Genomic DNA, 18445 nt, shown 5'->3' with positions numbered 1-18445 from the left:
GAGCTATGCAACTGGCCAATGCTAAGGCAGGAGCCGAAGAGAGGGAGGACGGTGCTGTGGACAGCAATGAGGAGGTTGCCCACGAGTCCTCCAGGAGCTCGACGCCAGAAAACCGTTCTGCCGAGGACATTGCGCAACCTGGCACTGCTGGACAAGATGAGGAGGAGCTCACCCAAGGTTCCTCAACGAGCCAGATGCCAGCCCTCCGCTCTGAAAGGGACAGTGAATCGCCTAGCTCTGCAGCGTGCCGCAGATCACCACGTGCCATTCCACCGAGCCTGGGAGGCTCGGATAGCCTTCTTCAAATGGCTATGGCCCTTCTCCAGGCTGGAGACCAGAAGGGCTACAAGGAACTCCTGGCAGAGCGCAGGGCAGAGCGGCACGCAGAGCGTGAGGCTGCGGAGCGAGAGCGGCAGTCAGCGCGTGAAGAGCGAGAGCGACAGGCAGACCGTGACTACCAGCTGCAGCTAGCTCAGCTCCGGCCCTCATCAGCCACATGTGACCTTCGAGACACCAAACTTCCAAAGGTCCGTGTTGAGGACTTCCCAGTGCTGGAGAAGGATGGAGACTTGGACTCTTTCTTGACTGCTTTTGAACGGACTTGCTTGCAGCACCATCTGGACAAGGACCAGTGGGCCAAATACCTGACCCCCCGTTTAAGGGGTAAGGCCCTGGATGTCCTTGGGGACTTGCCTGCTGAGGCAGATCAGGGCTACGACACCATCAAGCGGGCCCTGATCCAACAGTACAACCTCACTCCAGAGTCCTACCGCAAGAAGTTCCGGAGCCTACAGAAGGGACCAAAGGACTCCTGGGCTGACCACCGGCGGGCACTTGCCCGAGCTGCCGACCACTGGACCCAAGGCCTGCAGCTTTCCACCGGACCGGAGATCCTGGACTTGTTCATCACGGAGCAACTCTTGTGGAACTGCCCTGAGGATCTCCGCCAGTTCATCCGAGACCAGAAGCCAAAGGGGTCCACGGCTACAGCTGCCCTTGCCGATGACTACACCAACAACCGGGCCCCTGAGGCCAGGAGAGCGGCCACCAGCAGCACCTGGAGAGGGGGTAAGATGAATTCTGCGACTGCCCCACCTGCCCCTAGACTGCAGGGGGTGTCCCCCTCAACTCCCCTCTCCAGGCCCGTGGCGGAACCAAGACGGTGCCACCAGTGCAACCTACCTGGACACTTCAAGGCCATGTGCCCTCAGCGTCCCAAGGCCCCGGCTCCGTCCCCGTCCCAAGGGCCGCCCAAGGTGTATTGTGTGGGTGGGGGTGGTGGTAGGTCCCTGGACAGCTTCCAACCTGTCACCGTCGGCCGGTCTGTGACCATAGGACTGCGAGACAGCGCCTCGGAGGTGACTCTGGTGCGGCCTGAGATGGTGTCCCCCCAAGACTTGATCCCTGGAAAAACCCTCGCTGTCTCCGGGATTGGAGGCACTGACCCGGCGCTGCTTGTTGCTGACATTTATGTGGACTGGGGCGCAGGGCGGGGGGTGAGGGAGGTGGGGGTAACTGATCGGATCCCTGCAAACGTGCTACTTGGGACAGATTTGGGGCAGATAACCTCCCAGTTTGGGCCCCCCCCAAGGGCTGAACCTTCAGCCCGTACTGACATGACTCCTAACAATGTTAATGTGTTATCTATGAATGATGTAAGGGAGGAGGGAGTGAACTCTGATATTTCTGCTTGCATAGACACCATAGACACACACTCAGCTGCAGCTGTGACAGGGGAGGGGGTCAGAGAAAGGTGTGACACCTGGCTACATATCTTGCTGGGCTCGGTCAGCTACCTAAGCTTGTCGCTATCTCCTCTCAGTGGGTGCCCGTGGACACTGGGGATCATCCCCCGATCCGGCGTTCAGCATATCGGGTCTCCCTGGAGGTGCAGCAACACATGCGCCAGGAGATTGACGAGATGCTGAAGCTGGGGGTGATCCAGGCATCCAACAGCGCTTGGGCCTCGCCTGTAGTCCTCGTCCCTAAGAAGGACCGAACCACTCGGTTCTGCGTGGACTACAGGGGGCTCAATGCGGTCACGGTCGCCGATGCGTACCCAATGCCACGCATCGATGACCTGCTCGATCAGTTGGCCGGGGCTCAGTACCTGACCATCATGGACCTGAGCCGGGGATATTGGCAGATCCCCCTGACTCGCAAGGCCAGGGAACGCTCTGCCTTTATTACCCCATTTGGACTGTACGAGTCCACGGTGATGCCATTCGGGATGAGGAATGCCCCTGCCACTTTCCAGCGGATGGTCAACACCCTGCTCAAGGGACTTGAAGGGTACGCGGCCGCGTACCTGGATGACATTGCCGTCTTCAGTCCCACCTGGGAGGACCACCTAGAGCATCTAGCACAGGTGCTCAGGCGGATCCACCGGGCAGGTTTGACCATCAAGCCGGGAAAGTGTCAGCTGGCCATGAGCGAGGTCCAGTACCTCGGTCACCGGGTAGGTGGGAGAACACTGAAGCCCGAGCCTGAGAAAGTGGAAGCCATCGCATCCTGGCCCACCCCCAGGACCAAGAAGCAGGTGATGTCCTTCTTGGGGACCGCTGGGTACTATAGGAGGTTTGTTCCATGCTATAGTAGCCTGGCAAAGCCCTTGACGGACCTCACCAAGAAGAAGCTGCCCTCTGCAGTCGATTGGACAATGGACTGCGAGACAGCCTTCCGGGCCCTAAAGGACGCCCTGTCCAGCCCGCCCGTGCTACAGGCAGCCGACTTCACGCGGCCGTTTGTAGTACAGACCGACGCCAGTGACTTCGGCCTCGGTGCGGTGCTCAGCCAGGTGGACTCTGCGAGCCAAGAGCACCCAGTCTTGTACCTGAGCCGGAAGCTGTTACCGAGGGAAGTGGCCTATTCCACAATGGAGAAAGAGTGCCTGGCCATAGTGTGGGCCCTGCAGCGTCTGCAACCCTATCTATACGGGCGCCACTTCATCGTGGAGACGGACCACAATCCCCTCAGCTGGTTGCACACCGTCTCTGGGACGAATGGGCGATTGTTGCGATGGAGCCTTGCGCTCCAGCAATACAACTTCACCATTCGCCACAAAAGGGGCCGTGACCACGGTAACGCAGACGGGCTGTCCCGACAAGGAGAGGTCGCGGACGGGCGCACGGGGGAACACCGGAGTGTGCTGCCCCCTAGCGCCCTCAAAAGGGGGGAGGTGTGAGGTAAATCCGGAGATATGACGATAAATCATGATATTCAAGTATGTCAGGAAGCCCTCTCCTGGTGTCACCCCCCCTTTCCTTCACACAACTGGTTTAGCAACAAATCCCATGGCCATGTCCTGTGATATGGAAATTAGGTGGCTTAGGGACAATGGACACAGGATGACTCCCTGCCGTGACCCTGTAGTGGGGGCTGCTAGCTAGTTAGCAAGGCTATGGAAATAGCCAGACAGAACGACTCCAGTAAAAAATGGTTCATATCTCGCAAGCCATATTTCCGATAAATATGGCAACCATAAAAATGGTGTCTCCGCATGTGGACGATGCCGGCACCCCCTTTTTATGGGAGCAGGACATTGGGAAATGCCCCAGGCGTGATATCAGCCAATGGGAAACTGGCAGACAGGTCATGAGTCCCCTCGTTCTGTAGCTAAATTCATAACTGTCACAATGAGAGCATTGGCGTCTGCCTACGACGCTCCCAGGCAAAGTTATGGCCAATATCCCCTTTGCTGGATAATTCTGATCCATGCAGGGGGGGTGGCAGTGCTTCCCTGTGAGGTCACTAAGGTAGGAGGGGACCTGGATCTGCCCAGGTTGATAACCCTACTTCGGCCATTTTCCAGTGTTCTTCTGCTCGGGGGCCTGGTTGGGAAAGACCTGTGAGGGAGTTCCTGGAAACCTGGTCTACAGCGCCCCCCTGTGGCCAGACGCAACAAGGTAACTGCTGGAACTGTGTATGCCTGTTTGTAACCCATGCTTTGATTGTAACTGTACTCTGACATATGTATATTCTGTAGATTCCCTATTGTATATATTGTAGTTCTAGTGTGCTTTAGGCTGATTAAATTATATAATTAATCTTGGGCTGTTCTGTTATCTCGATCTTGAATCCCACGTCTGTGTGTTCGGCTAATAGTTACCGTAAATCGGTTGGTGGCAGCGAATGGTGCCAAGGATTATTGTGGGGAGGCCAGTGAGATTCGGGGAGATTTTATATATTCCGCCCGCGGAGGTCGGGGGAATATATACCTTACTCTCACCGGGGACCCTTCAATAATCGGCATAAGTAGTATAGCGGCCTCCTTGCTTATTGTCGGGCAATTCCATAATTGGCCTGACTATAAGAGGGGCGCTAGAGAGCGCGTCACGTGCTCTGTCTGTCGGTCGGGAGGTATAAAGGAGGGGTGACCCCCACTTGTTACCCCCCGATTGTGACGTACTGGTAGCCAGCGCGGGGGATTTCTGAGTGACCCCCCCGGTGGTTTGTGACACCGATGTTCCACATTCGCACATTCCATAAAGCTTAGGAGCCTTCTCCCAGGGAAAAATGGCTTAGGGTAGGCAGGGAGGTGACCATCATGAGTCATGGGACTTCCCCAGTCACTGAAGCCAGCCACCTGTGGGGCGGGTTCCACTTGGGGTAGAAGTAGCAGCACACTCAATCACTAGTCAGTCTACCCGGGACACCAGATCTGGGATACGACACTATCACCTCTTTCTTCTCTTCATGGGGCCTGAGGCTTGGAGCGGAGTGCTCGGCCCAGGTGCCTCACAGCTGGAAGGGCAACTCTGAAAAAGGACTTTCTTCTTCTTTCAAACACCAGTGACTGCTTCTAACTTATCTGAGGTCGATGGGGCACATCAAGGCGAGTGACCAGTACTACCCGGGCGAGCGGCACAAAGTGTGAGTAAAGACACCTGGAACCGCAGCCACTGACTCGGACTTTTATTACCGGCACCACTGCCCCGCGCCTCGGTGCCAAACACCATCACTACTCCCCTCATTATCCTACCCGGGGCTTGCTCCACCTGTGGGGAGCGATACCATCTCTGGCTGCTACTACCATCCGCCCCGGAGGACAGCGACAGCAGCGGCAGCTAATCCCTGGCCCTATACCACATGTGGCGTCATGACATTCATCCTACTACTACCCCATCATCTTCCCTCTTTATTGGTGTAGACCTCGGGGCACAAAGCCGGGCAGGCCACGACAACATCCCAGATCATCGAGTAACGCAGGTACGAGACACCCCATGCCTGAATCCCCCCTGCCCCCAGGTGCTACAATTACAATTAGGCTTTATGTGCACGCTGCATCTTTTTCTGAGTGCATGTTTTTATACTGTGGTCTCAGAAATGCAGCTTGTGGTCCAAAAAACATGACATTTTGACATATTTTTGTCAGTGCGTTTTTTTTTAAAAGAGAAACAAAATATGATTGGATAGGATAATTAATAGTTATTTAGAATAGATACATAGAATATGTAGAAAGAATAGACAGCTAAATAGAAAAAGCATATAAAATAGATAGAAAGAAAGAACATATCTAAGAGATAGAAATAAATAACAGAAGAGCTCGATAAATAGGGCAATAGCTAGCTTGGCCAGCTGTTTAATTATTTTTGGGGTAAAAAATGGCATGGGGTCCCCCTATTTTTCATATGCAGCACAGGAACAGCAGCAGCTGCAATACTCAGCTGTCTGCTGTACCTTGGCTGGTTATGAAAAATAGAGGGATTCCCATTATTTGATTTATTAAAAAAAAAAAAAATAACAATAATAATAATGAAGTACAGCAGGGGGCTGATATTATTAGGGTTATTAGAGAAGTGATATGGTTATTTGGTCGTTTCCAGTCTAACAATAGCAGCCCGCAGCCGCCCTAAAAGTGGCGCATCCATATCATCATATTGTGCTTCTATCGACAGGCACCCTGTAAATTGTTAATTGGGCTATCTCCATTAAAATAATGCCACACATTGGGCTGCTTACTTCGGTTTAGGCACAGCAGGGCTCAAAAGGACTAGGGCATTTGGATTTGAGAAAGCAGCTTTCGCTGGATTTCGAGAAGCTGTGAGTCGTTGCCTTTCCAGAGTTTTTGTTCTACCAGTATTGTGGGAGCCCCTATATTTCCAGTGAGAGATGAGTGGGGGCTTCTTTAGTTCGGGATAAGTTAGGATTGGTAACATTTTTGGGTATACAACATTTTTTGATCGCTTTCAGCCTAAATCACTTTCTTGTGTTCTACACAAAGCACGTAAGTCAAGGTTTCAAGATTCAGATGAAACCACCTATGGAGCCACTCATAAATGAGGCAGAAGGAGACACTTAAGGCTACTTTACACGCTGCGCTATCGGTACCGATATCGCTAGCCAGCGTACCCACCCCCGTCGGTTGTGCGTCACGGGCAAATCGCTGCCCGTGGCGCACAACATCGCTAACACCCGTCACACGTACTTACCTGCCCTGCATCGTCGCTCTGGCCGGCGATCCGCCTCCTTTCTAAGGGGGCGGGTCGTGCGGCATCACAGCAACGTCACACGGCAGCTGGCCAATAGCAGAGGAGGGACGGAGATGAGCGGCCTGAACATGCCGCCCACCTCCTTCCTTCCTCATTACCGGTGGATGGAGGTAAGGAGATGTTCGTCGCTCCTGCGGTGTCACACATAGCGATGTGTGATGCCGCAGGAACGAGGAATAACATCGCTACTTACCAGACAACGATTTTTGGTAAGTGAACGACATCTCATTTACCAACGACTTTTGTCTCTTTTGCGATCGTTTAAGGTCACTCTTGCCTGTCACACGCTGCAATGTCGCTAACGACACCGGATGTGCGTCACAAACACCGTGACCCCGACGATATATCGTTAGCGATGTTGCAGCGTGTAAATGGCCCTTTAGACTTCATTTGGTGTCTGATCTATTAGTCTCCATCTTTTTAGGCGTGGTCGACCACACTTGTATGCTAAAAAAAAAAAAAAAACGCCTAAAATGAGGGAACACCACCGCAAAAGAACCCAGATGAGTCCAAGGTGACGCCATTTGCCTCATTATAGAGTGTGGTGGTTCTGTCGGGGACTCTCTGTGAATCGTAGGTTTTGGGATTTACATGACCAAATAGACAGCAGTACACTATAAGAATAGTTTTGCTTTTTTAACACGCGATTCACAGTGCAGTACTGGTGAGAAGGCAGCTTTATTCTTTGTTTCGGTGCACCTACAGCGATAACAGAAAAATATAAACTATATAAATCTGGTATCACATGGTAAAAATGCTTTTTAATAGTAAATACTGTTTTCCGTCTCCATATTCTGAGAACTAACTTTTTTTTATTTTTTGGCGAACAGAGCTGTATATTGTTTTTATATTCTTTTATTGTGTGGTACAGTGCAGTAAAATTGAGACTGATTTACTTTGGCGGTCAATACAATTATAGCGATAGATTTGTATTTTTTTTAGGCTACTTTTACACACTAAAAGCAATATTTTACAAAAATGTATTTGGCTTTGCATCGCCTTATTCTGAGAGCTGTAACTGTAAAAAAAAAAATTCCAAATGAGCCATTAGGGCTTGTTTTTTGTGGGACGATTCGGTGTTTTCATCCACAACTTAGTTAATTTTTTTTTTTGCATATAAATTTTTAAAAAAATGTTATTACGTTTATTTTGTGTCAGAATGATGAAAAATCTGCGCTCACATCAGGGCCGGATCCGGTACAAATGCGTTTCAGCTCAATTCTCCTCCAATGGAGTCGCGTCAGGGTGCGGTCACATGCACCGCATGTGACCGAATGTTGCCGCGATTCCATAGGAAATGAATGAAGCTGAGACGCATTTGTACCGGATCCAGCCCTGCGGCAAAATAACGCTGATGTTAGCGCGGCCTAACGAGACTGTTTTATAGATTGGGTCGTGCGTACTTGTGTCTAATTTTGCTTTAAGGCAAACACTTCGTTTTTAGTAGCAAAACGGGTTTTCCCTCAGTTGAGTGACTTTTTTTTTTACACTTTTTCACTTTTGTTTTACTTTTTCACAGTGGGACATGAATACTTCTACTTTGATCACTGTTCTCATGTACTACAGGATTCCTGTCCTGCAATGCCGGAGATCTGTCAGTGACTCCCTGACTGCTTGTTAGACCCTGCTCATAGCACGATATAACAAGCCACTGGACCCTGGGGTCTTCAGATTACCCCAGGGTACCATAGCAAATACAATCACGGTTGGCTGATCCAGTCAAAGGCGGTCTTTAAACCACTAAGATGCCAGTGTTGCAACTGACAGTGGTATATAAGTGGTTAATCGGCCCGATTGGTTTCCAGACAGGCCTGGGCCAACGCCTGCAGGTGTCACCTGTCATATACAGCTGTCACTTGCAGCTCAAGGAGGGGAACTATTTACTCATTCCTTACGGTCGTTTTAAAACGGCAGTGAGAAAGGCTATGTTCACACAGGGCGTTTTTGGTGTGTTTTTTTTCTGACCAAAACCTGATATTGAGGCAGACGTTTCTTGGGGGTTAGCTGTGGTTTTGGTGCGGTTTTTCTTACAGGTTTTTGTGGCGTTTTTGCTGCGGTTTCTTCTCATTGCTTTGAATGGGTGACAAATGCTGGGAAATGTAGGCAAAACCGTTGAAGGAGTTGACATGCTCATTTCTTTCAAAACCTGAACAAAAAAACAAGGTCTTTGGCAAAACAGTCAGGAAAAAAACACTGGTAATTTGTGTAGGTGTGCATGAGATTTATGGAATCTCATAGACTTTGCAGGGACTGTTTTGTCAGAGTTTTATTAGCATAGATTTGCAAAAAAACATGCTAAAAAACACACCAAAAACGCTGTGTGAACATAGCCTAAAAAGGCCCCTTAACTGCCACTGTAACCGGGTCAGGGTAGTGGACAACATCTTAAAAGAATAGGCTAGTGGTAATGTTAAGGCTTGGAGATTTCGTGATTTTTGTTTTGTTTTTTCCTTGGCAGGGTGTGTGGTGTAAACCCACATATAATCATCAATTATATATCGGCAATATATTCTGACATATTTTATAGTACAGTGCAGTGCAAAAAAAAATCTTTATAAGTACAACAAAACTACAAAATCGTAAAATTCAGCTGCTGTATTGTGGATACTGCATTACAATTAATGTTTTGTCATGTCACTTTTACATATCACCATCTGCAGTCGTTTAGGCATGGATTCAGCCAGGCTGGTGAAGTACATGGTGACAATGGTTACACATTGTGTTTTCAGTGCCTCCTTTAGATCATTGAATATTTGACATTGTGTCTCTTGAACCTTGTTTTTCATCAAATTCTATGCATTTTCTATGGGGTTAAGGTCAGGGGAATAAGCAGGCCACTCTAATATGCTAATGTTATGGTCATTGACAAACTTTGTCACGTACTTGGCTTGTGGGCAGGGGCTCCATCATGCATAAAGTAATCACACTGATGAATAACCCAAAAATTAAGCAAATGTTCTTCCAAAACATTAATATAACTGCTTGATTTCATACTTAAATTCTTGGGAAGGAAGTACAAACCTGCCCTGGCCATGCTTCCACTGAATGCAGCCCCCACAATCACACTGTCAGGGTGGGTAGGTAGTCGTAGGCCTCCTTCACATGTCAGTGATTCTGGTACATATGTTGCAGTTTTTATACGTACCAGAATCACGGACATACACAGACCTATTAAAATCAATGGGTCTGCACACACAGCAGTGATTTTTCACTGACCGTGTCTCTGTGCAGTGCACATGTGTGTCCGTGATTTCCGCATGGAGAAATGTTCGCTTTTCTACGGCATCACTGATGTCACACTGTCCACATAGTGGTGTGTTTCATGTAACACGTACCAGAAAAACATGAACATTTAAAATAGAAAGCTTTTTAAACTCACCCCTCTCCAACGATGCTGTCTTCAGCTGCTGCTGTCTTCTGGCTCCAGTCTGGCTAATTATGGTCATGAATATGCAGTTATGCACTGCACAGCCGACCCGGAAGTAGCTGCAGAGGGGAGACAGCAGCGGCCAGAAACAGGAGAGCCAGAGATTCAGCACCATGGACAGCAGGAGCGAAGGCAGGTGAGTTTCGAATACCTGATCTCCATGTGCTATCACTGATCACATATAGCACATGGAGAACATGTGTGCCATGAAATCACGGCACACGGAGGGGGACATATGCGTTTTTAACATGTCAGTGAAAAACGTCTGTTCTTCACTGACGGGTGAAAGACGCCTTAACCATATCTTTCGGTCATACGGTGACGCGGTACTTGGATGACACACAATCCTTGCGCCTCCCCCAGGTAGCCTAAAAGTGCTCTAATCACTAAACATCACTTTCTTCTACTTTTCAGATGTCAAAGTTTGATATTTCTTACAGAAGGCAAGCCTTTTCCTTCTCATTGCTGCTATGAGTAGGGGCTTCTTTGCGGTATGGCGACTTTGTAAACCCAGGTCCTTCTGCAGGTGGTGATGAATTATCTTAGTTGTGACATTCTGGAGGAGTGCAAGGTACTTGTTTTTGAGTTCAATAGTGGTTATAGAAGGATTTAATGTCACTTCACACTTCATAAGCTTATGAGTCCTTCATGAAGTCTTCTTAGGGGCGCCAGAGCCTGACTTCCTCTGCGATAACACCCCAGGAGGCAATGACGCTGTAGATCACTTCAGTTCATAAATTGCCTGCCTTAACAAGCCCAACCCCCTTTACTAGCAGAGTAAAAGCACGGGATAGATCTTCCATTTTCATCTTCTGTTTCCCATATTGGGGGAGATAATCAAACATTCTAGTAACAAAACTGGCTTAGTTTACCATAGCAACCAATCAGAATGCAGCTTTCATTTTACCAGAGCAGTGTGCGAAGTGAAAGCTGAGCTTTAATTGGTTGCTATGAGCAACTAAGCCAGTTTTGCTATTAGCCAGTTTTTGATTATCCTCCCATTGTGTATACTTTTAAGAAGTGACATCATGAGGCAGAATTTACATGTAAAGTTTCTTTGCTGTACAAGCGTTAATATTTTCTTTGCCGCCACAGTTAAGTGTACTAATAAAATCAGACATTACATGGTAACAAATTTATTAAAGCAGATCCACATTGTTTCAGTGATCTGCAAAGCAGAAACATCTAGAGAACAGAAAATAATTATTTGTTATTTCCCCGTACCTGGGCAGATTGTAATGTCTTCTTCCAGAGTAATTTCTGTATGCTCCATAAGGTGTCTGTCATTTCTCACAGCAGTTGGTGAAACAGCACTGCAAGAGGCAAATAAATTGCAGCTTTTCAATAGAATCATCTAAAATATAGCAAACACTAAAAAAAATCATAAAGAGATCATATCACAAAATAGGGATTAAAATGAGACAAGTGTAGACTCACAATCTTATTTCATAATGAAAGTAGAGCTTCCGGTTGGCGCCCTGGGTCATGTTTCAAGTGTAACGCCGCCACTAATGTTGTCAGTGGTTTTGTTTTTATCAATTATGGTAGAAATAAAGGTCTAGATATGTTTGTTGTATTATTACCTCCTGTTATTTATCATGGACTAAGGAATGCTTTAGCATATTCCCACTTTCATTCTTCTTTTCTTCTGCATTTTCATTTTTTTTCCTTTTGATGGAGTTTTTGTAAAATGTCTGCACCCATTATGTAAATTAAGTTACTTGCTTTTTTATGGTGTGTTTGATGCTGCATTTCTTGTCTCTTTTTCAAAGTGTCATGTATTATATACCGTAAATATGCTTTGTTTTTGACACTTACTGTTATTTGGCTTTTACAAAACTGTATTGATATACCATATTTTTCGGATTATAAGATGCACTTTGCTTCCTAAAAATTTGGGGGGAAAATGAGGGGTGAGTCTTATAATACGAATGTTGCTTACTTGGAGTGGTGGATAAGGGTTACAGAAGCAATGCTGCGGGCGCTGTGCTGGGGCTGCGAACGTCTTCCTCAAACTGTCGGTGGTGCGGACTTCAAATGGCACCCGGAGTCGGCGCGTGCACAGATAGAGCTTTCGGCTCAGGATCTCATCTCCGGCCCATTGATCTCCAAGCAGCGGACTTAAGGAAAATGGTGTCCGGAGGTGGCGCGTACAAAATGAGCATCTGCGCATGTGCCAACTCTGGGTGCCATTTCTTTGAAGCCTAGTTTCTGGAAGTTGCCTGCCTCACTGCGCCCACAGCAAGCATCTGGGACACCCGCTACTCCACTCGCAGCATCGCCCTACTCCGCCACTGCCCCTGCCTCCTGTGACTCTGCTCCACCACCACTCTCACCTGCTCCCATTAAGACACCACCGAATTTTAAGACGGCTTTTTTTTTTTTTTTTTTACCTTTTTTTCCCCTAAATTTGCCGTGCATCTCATAAGCTGAAAAATATGGTACTTATGTGTGGATTAAAGACCATCAGAAATTTAGCAAAAGAGCTAACCTCTAAAAAGAAGGGAATTTTGTTTACTTACCGTAAATTCCTTTTCTTCTAGCTCTAATTGGGAGACCCAGACAATTGGGTGTATAGGCTATGCCTCCGGAGGCCGCACAAAGTACTACACTTAAAAGTGTTAGGCCCCTCCCCTTCTGCCTATACACCCCCCGTGTTCCCACGGGCTCCTCAGTTTTGGTGCAAAAGCAAGAAGGAGGAAAAATAATTATAAACTGGTTTAAAGTAACTTCAATCCGAAGGAAAACTCGGAGAACTGAAACCATTCAACATGAACAACATGTGTACACAAAAAAACAGGGGCGGGTGCTGGGTCTCCCAATTAGAGCTAGAAGAAAAGGAATTTACGGTAAGTAAACAAAATTCCCTTCTTCTTTTTCGCTCTATTGGGAGACCCAGACAATTGGGACGTCCAAAAGCAGTCCCTGGGTGGGTAAAATAATACCTCGTAAGAGAGCCGTAAAACGGCCCTTTCCTACAGGTGGGCAACCGCCGCCTGAAGGACTCGTCTACCTAGGCTGGCATCCGCCGCAGCATAGGTATGCACCTGATAGTGCTTCGTGAAAGTGTGCAGGCTCGACCAGGTAGCCGCCTGACACACCTGCTGAGCCGTAGCCTGGTGCCTCAAAGCCCAGGACGCGCCCACGGCTCTGGTAGAATGGGCCTTCAGCCCTGAGGGAACCGGAAGCCCAGCCGAACGGTAAGCTTCGATAATTGGCTCCTTGATCCACCGAGCCAGGGTTGATTTGGAAGCCTGTGACCCTTTACGCTGGCCAGCGACAAGGACAAAGAGTGCATCCGAGCGGCGCAGGGGCGCCGTACGAGAAATGTAGAGTCTGAGTGCTCTCACCAGATCTAACAAGTGCAAATCCTTTTCACATTGGTGAACTGGATGAGGATAAAAAGAGGGTAAGGAAATATCCTGATTGAGATGAAAGGGGGATACCACCTTAGGGAGAAATTCCGGAACCGGACGTAGAACCACCTTGTCCTGGTGAAAAACCAGAAAAGGGGCTTTGCACGACAACGCTGCTAGCTCAGACACTCTCCGAAGAGAAGTGACTGCTACTAGAAAAACCACTTTCTGCGAAAGTCGTGAGAGAGAGATATCTCTCATTGGCTCGAATGGTGGTTTCTGAAGAACCATCAGCACCCTGTTTAGATCCCAGGGTTCTAACGGCCGCTTGTAAGGTGGAACGATGTGACAAACTCCCTGCAGGAACGTGCGTACCTGTGGAAGTCTAGCTAGGCGCTTCTGGAAAAACACAGAGAGCGCTGAAACTTGTCCCTTAAGGGAACCGAGCGACAAACCCTTTTCCAGTCCAGATTGAAGGAAGGACAGAAAAGTAGGTAATGCAAATGGCCAGGGAGAAAAACCCTGAGCAGAGCACCACGACAGGAAAATTTTCCACGTCTTGTGATAAATCTTGGCGGACGTTGGTTTCCTAGCCTGTCTCATAGTGGCAATGACTTTTTGAGATAACCCTGAAGACGCTAGGATCCAGGACTCAATGGCCACACAGTCAGGTTGAGGGCCGCAGAATTCAGATGGAAAAACGGCCCTTGAGACAGCAAGTCTGGTCGGTCTGGTAGTGCCCACGGTTGGCCGACCGTGAGATGCCACAGATCCGGGTACCACGACCTCCTCGGCCAGTCTGGAGCGACGAGGATGGCGCGGCGGCAGTCGGCCCTGATCTTGCGTAACACTCTGGGCAACAGTGCCAGCGGAGGAATCACATAAGGGAGCTGAAACTGCGACCAATCCTGAACTAAGGCGTCTGCCGCCAGAGCTCTGGGATCTTGAGACCGTGCCATGAACGTTGGTACCTTGTTGTTGTGCCGGGACGCCATGAGGTCGACGTCCGGCACCCCCCAGCGGCAACAGATCTCCTGAAACACGTCCGGGTGAAGGGACCATTCCCCTGCGTCCATGCCCTGGCGACTGAGATAATCTGCTTCCCAGTTTTCCCCGCCTGGGATGTGAACTGCGGATATGGTGGAGGCCGTGGCTTCCACCCACATCAAAATCCGCCGGACTTCCTGGAAGGCTTGTCGACTGCGTGTGCCGCCTTGGTGGTTGATGTATGCCACCGCTGTGGAATTGTCCGACTGAATTCGGATCTGCTTGCCTTCCAGCCACTGCTGGAACGCTTTCAGGGCAAGATACACTGCCCGAATTTCCAGAACATTGATCTGAAGCGAGGACTCTTGCTGGGTCCACGTACCCTGAGCCCTGTGGTGGAGAAAAACCGCTCCCCACCCTGACAGACTCGCGTCCGTCGTGACCACCTCCCAGGATGGGGGTAGGAAGGATTTCCCCTTCGATAATGAAGTGGGAAGAAGCCACCACCGAAGGGAAGCTTTGGTCGCCTGAGAGAGGGAGACGGTCCTGTCGAGGGACGTCGGCTTCCTGTCCCATTTGCGTAGGATGTCCCATTGAAGAGGACGCAGGTGAAACTGCGCGAAAGGGACTGCTTCCATTGCTGCCACCATCTTCCCCAGGAAGTGCATGAGGCGCCTCAAGGGGTGTGACTGGCCTTGAAGGAGAGATTGTACCCCTGTCTGTAGTGACCGCTGCTTGATCAGCGGAAGCTTCACTATCCCTGAGAGGGTATGAAACTCCATGCCAAGGTATGTGAGCGATTGGGCCGGTGTCAGATTTGACTTTGGAAAATTGATGATCCACCCGAAACTCTGGAGAGTCTCCAGGGTAGCGTCGAGGCTGTGTTGGCATGCCTCTTGAGAGGGTGCCTTGATCAACAGATCGTCCAAGTACGGGATCACCGAGTGACCCTGAGAATGGAGGACCGCTACTACAGTAGCCATAACCTTGGTGAAAACCCGTGGGGCTGTTGCCAGGCCGAATGGCAGTGCCACGAACTGCAGGTGTTCGTTTCCTATGGCGAAGCGCAAGAAGCGCTGGTGCTCTGGGGCAATCGGAACGTGGAGATAAGCATCTTTGATATCGATCGATGCAAGGAAATCTCCTTGGGACATTGAGGCGATGACGGAGCGAAGGGATTCCATCCGGAACCGCCTGGTCTTTACGTGTTTGTTGAGAAGTTTCAGGTCTAGGACAGGACGGAAAGACCCGTCCTTCTTTGGGACCACAAACAAGTTGGAGTAAAAACCGTGGCCCTGTTGATGAAGAGGAACAGGGACCACCACTCCTTCTGCCTTCAGAGTGCCCAGCGCCTGCAGAAGAGCCTCGGCTCTCTCGGGAGGCGGAGAAGACCTGAAGAATCGAGTCGGGGGACGAGAGATGAACTCTATCTTGTAACCGTGAGATAGAATGTCTCTCACCCAGCGGTCTTTTATTTGTGGCAGCCAGGCGTCGCAAAAGCGGGAGAGCCTGCCACCGACCGAGGATGCTACTAGAGGAGGTCGAAAGTCATGAGGAAGCCGCCTTGTTAGCGGTGCCTCCAATGTTCTTTTTAGGACGTGACTTAGACCGCCATGCATCAGAGTTCCTTTGTTCTTTCTGAGACCTTTTGGACGAGGAGAATTGGGACCTGCCCGCGCCCCGAAAGGACCGAAACCTCGCCTGCCCTCTCCTCTGTTGGGGAATGTTCTGTTTGGGCTGGGGTAAGGATGTATCCTTTCCCTTGGATTGTTTGATGATTTCATCCAGACGCTCGCCAAACAGCCTGTCGCCAGAAATTGGCAAACTGGTTAAGCGCTTTTTGGAAGCAGAATCTGCCTTCCATTCCCGTAGCCACAAGGCCCTGCGGAGTACCACCGAATTGGCGGTCGCCACCGCCGTACGGCTCACAGAGTCCAGGACAGCATTAATAGCGTAAGACGCAAATGCCGAGGTCTGGGTGGTAATGGATGCCACTTGTGGCGCGGCCGTGCAAGTGGCTGCTTCAATTTGCGCTTGACCTGCTGAGATAGCTTGCAGCGCCCATACAGCTGCGAATGCTGGGGCAAAAGAAGCTCCGATAGCTTCATAGATGGATTTCAACCAGAGCTCCATCTGCCTGTCAGTGGCATCTTTGAGCGAGGCCCCATCTTCCACTGCAAGTATGGATCTAGCCGCCAGTCTGGAGATTGGAGGATCCACTTTGGGACATTGAGTCCAACCTTTAACCACGTCCGGGGGGAAAGGATAACGTGTATCCTTAAGGCGCTTAGAAAAACGCTTATCTGGACAAGCATGGTGATTCTGGATTGCCTCTCTGAAATCAGAGTGGTCTAGAAACATACTCTGTGTCCGCTTGGGAAACCTGAAACGAAATTTCTCCTGCTGAGAAGCTGACTCCTCCGCCGGAGGGGCTGAGGGAGAAATATCCAGCAACTGATGGATGGACGCAATAAGATCGTTCACTATGGCGTCCCCGTCTGGAGTATTAAGATTGAGAGCGCTCTCAGGATCAGAATCCTGATCAGCTGTCTCCGCATCATCAACCAAAGATTCCCCCCGCTGAGACCCTAAACAATATGATGTCAAGGGAAATTCTAAGCGAGCCCGCTTAGTCAATCTGGGGCTGGGGTCTAAGTCAGAACCCTCAGACTGGGATGTAGGAGATACCCCGGGAGGACATTGTTGGTCCAACTGAGGGGGGCCCGGGAACAACGATTCAACAGGGTCCCGTTGCTGAGATACCGGCCTGGACTGCAAGGCTTCTAGTATCTTAGCCATAGTCTCAGAGAGTTTAGCAAACTCAGTCCCCGTCACCTGGACAGTGTCAACAGGTGTCTCCCCCTGGGCCCCTCTTAGCATAGGCTCCGGCTGAAGAAGTGGCACAGGGGTCGAACACTGCACACAATGAGGGTCAGTGGAACCTGCCGGTAGTGGGGTCTTACAAGCGGCGCAGGCAGCATAATAAGCCTGTGTTTTGGCACCCCTGCCTTTTGTGGGCGCCATGCTATAGTTTTCCTTGAGTTACACAAAAGGGTATATAGCCAGAATGCACTGTGCTCATACAGTGTAAAGTATATATGATACACAAATAATGTACCAACACACTACAGCACCATGGGGCTAGCACCAACAGGTGCTGCTTACCAGCCGCCTAAAGCGGTTGTGAGGCCACCAGAGACCGTGTCTGGGTCTCCCAGGACTTGTCCCTCTTCTGCAGCGTCGATGGAGCTGACAGGAATGGCTGCGGCGTCCTGACGAGATGAGGGAGCTGTGGGCGTGGCCGAGAAAGAGCGCGAACTGGTGCTCACACCGTGCACAGTGAGGGGGGTGGAGTATGTAAATCATACTCCAGCCCTCAGAGCTGCTCGCTCCGTGCAGCGTCCCGCCCTTCCCCCTGCCTGTCAGGGCTGAGGGCGGGAGAAAAGTAAACTAGGCCGCAAGGAAGCCGGGGACTCTAGTAATAAACGCGGCCGCCGTAAAAGCGCGGCCGGCGTGAAAGTCCCCGGCGAACTACAAGTCCCAGCCGCGCCGCAGTGTCCCATGGCAGCGGCGGTTAGTGCGGTAGCCCTTACATATAAACACACTCAGCGACGCTGAGTGTGTAATGGCACATATAGACCCGGTCAGCGCCGCGGTCCCCGGTGCACTAGCACACCCAGCAAAGCTGAGGTGATGCCGTGCGCGGTCCCCACAGGGATACAGAGTACCTCCAAGATGCAGGGCCATGTCCCTGAACGATACTCGGCTCCTATCCATCAGGCTCCACAGGAGTTGTGGATGGAGCACGGTCTCAGTGCCTGGAGACCGGTAAGATCCCACTTCACCCAGAGCCCAGAGGGGGATGGGGAAGGAAAACAGCATGTGGGCTCCAGCCTCCGTACCCGCAATGGATACCTCAACCTTAACAACACCGCCGACAAGAGTGGGGTGAGAAGGGAGCATGCTGGGGGCCCTATATGGGCCCACTTTTCTTCCATCCGACATAGTCAGCAGCTGCTGCTGACTAATCTGTGGAGCTGTGCTGTGTGTGTCTGACCTCCTTCGCACAAAGCAGAAAAACTGAGGAGCCCGTGGGAACACGGGGGGTGTATAGGCAGAAGGGGAGGGGCCTAACACTTTTAAGTGTAGTACTTTGTGCGGCCTCCGGAGGCATATCCTATACA

The 18445-nt window shown here is 50.1% G+C and overlaps 1 protein-coding gene across 1 annotated transcript in view; it reads right to left on the bottom strand.

Annotated features, from left to right (window-relative positions):
- Positions 1-18445, bottom strand: part of UIMC1 (ubiquitin interaction motif containing 1) — a 165907-nt gene that overhangs the window by 53008 nt on the left and 94454 nt on the right. Inside the window, 1 exon segment of the mRNA XM_075344648.1 lies at positions 11143-11231. Coding sequence (XP_075200763.1) covers positions 11143-11231 — 89 coding nt within the window.

The sequence above is a fragment of the Anomaloglossus baeobatrachus genome, chromosome 4 (genome assembly GCF_048569485.1).
Source record: "Anomaloglossus baeobatrachus isolate aAnoBae1 chromosome 4, aAnoBae1.hap1, whole genome shotgun sequence".
NCBI lineage: Eukaryota > Metazoa > Chordata > Amphibia > Anura > Aromobatidae > Anomaloglossus > Anomaloglossus baeobatrachus.
Note: the sequence above shows the minus strand (reverse complement) of the source record. Positions and strands in the feature narration are given on the sequence as shown.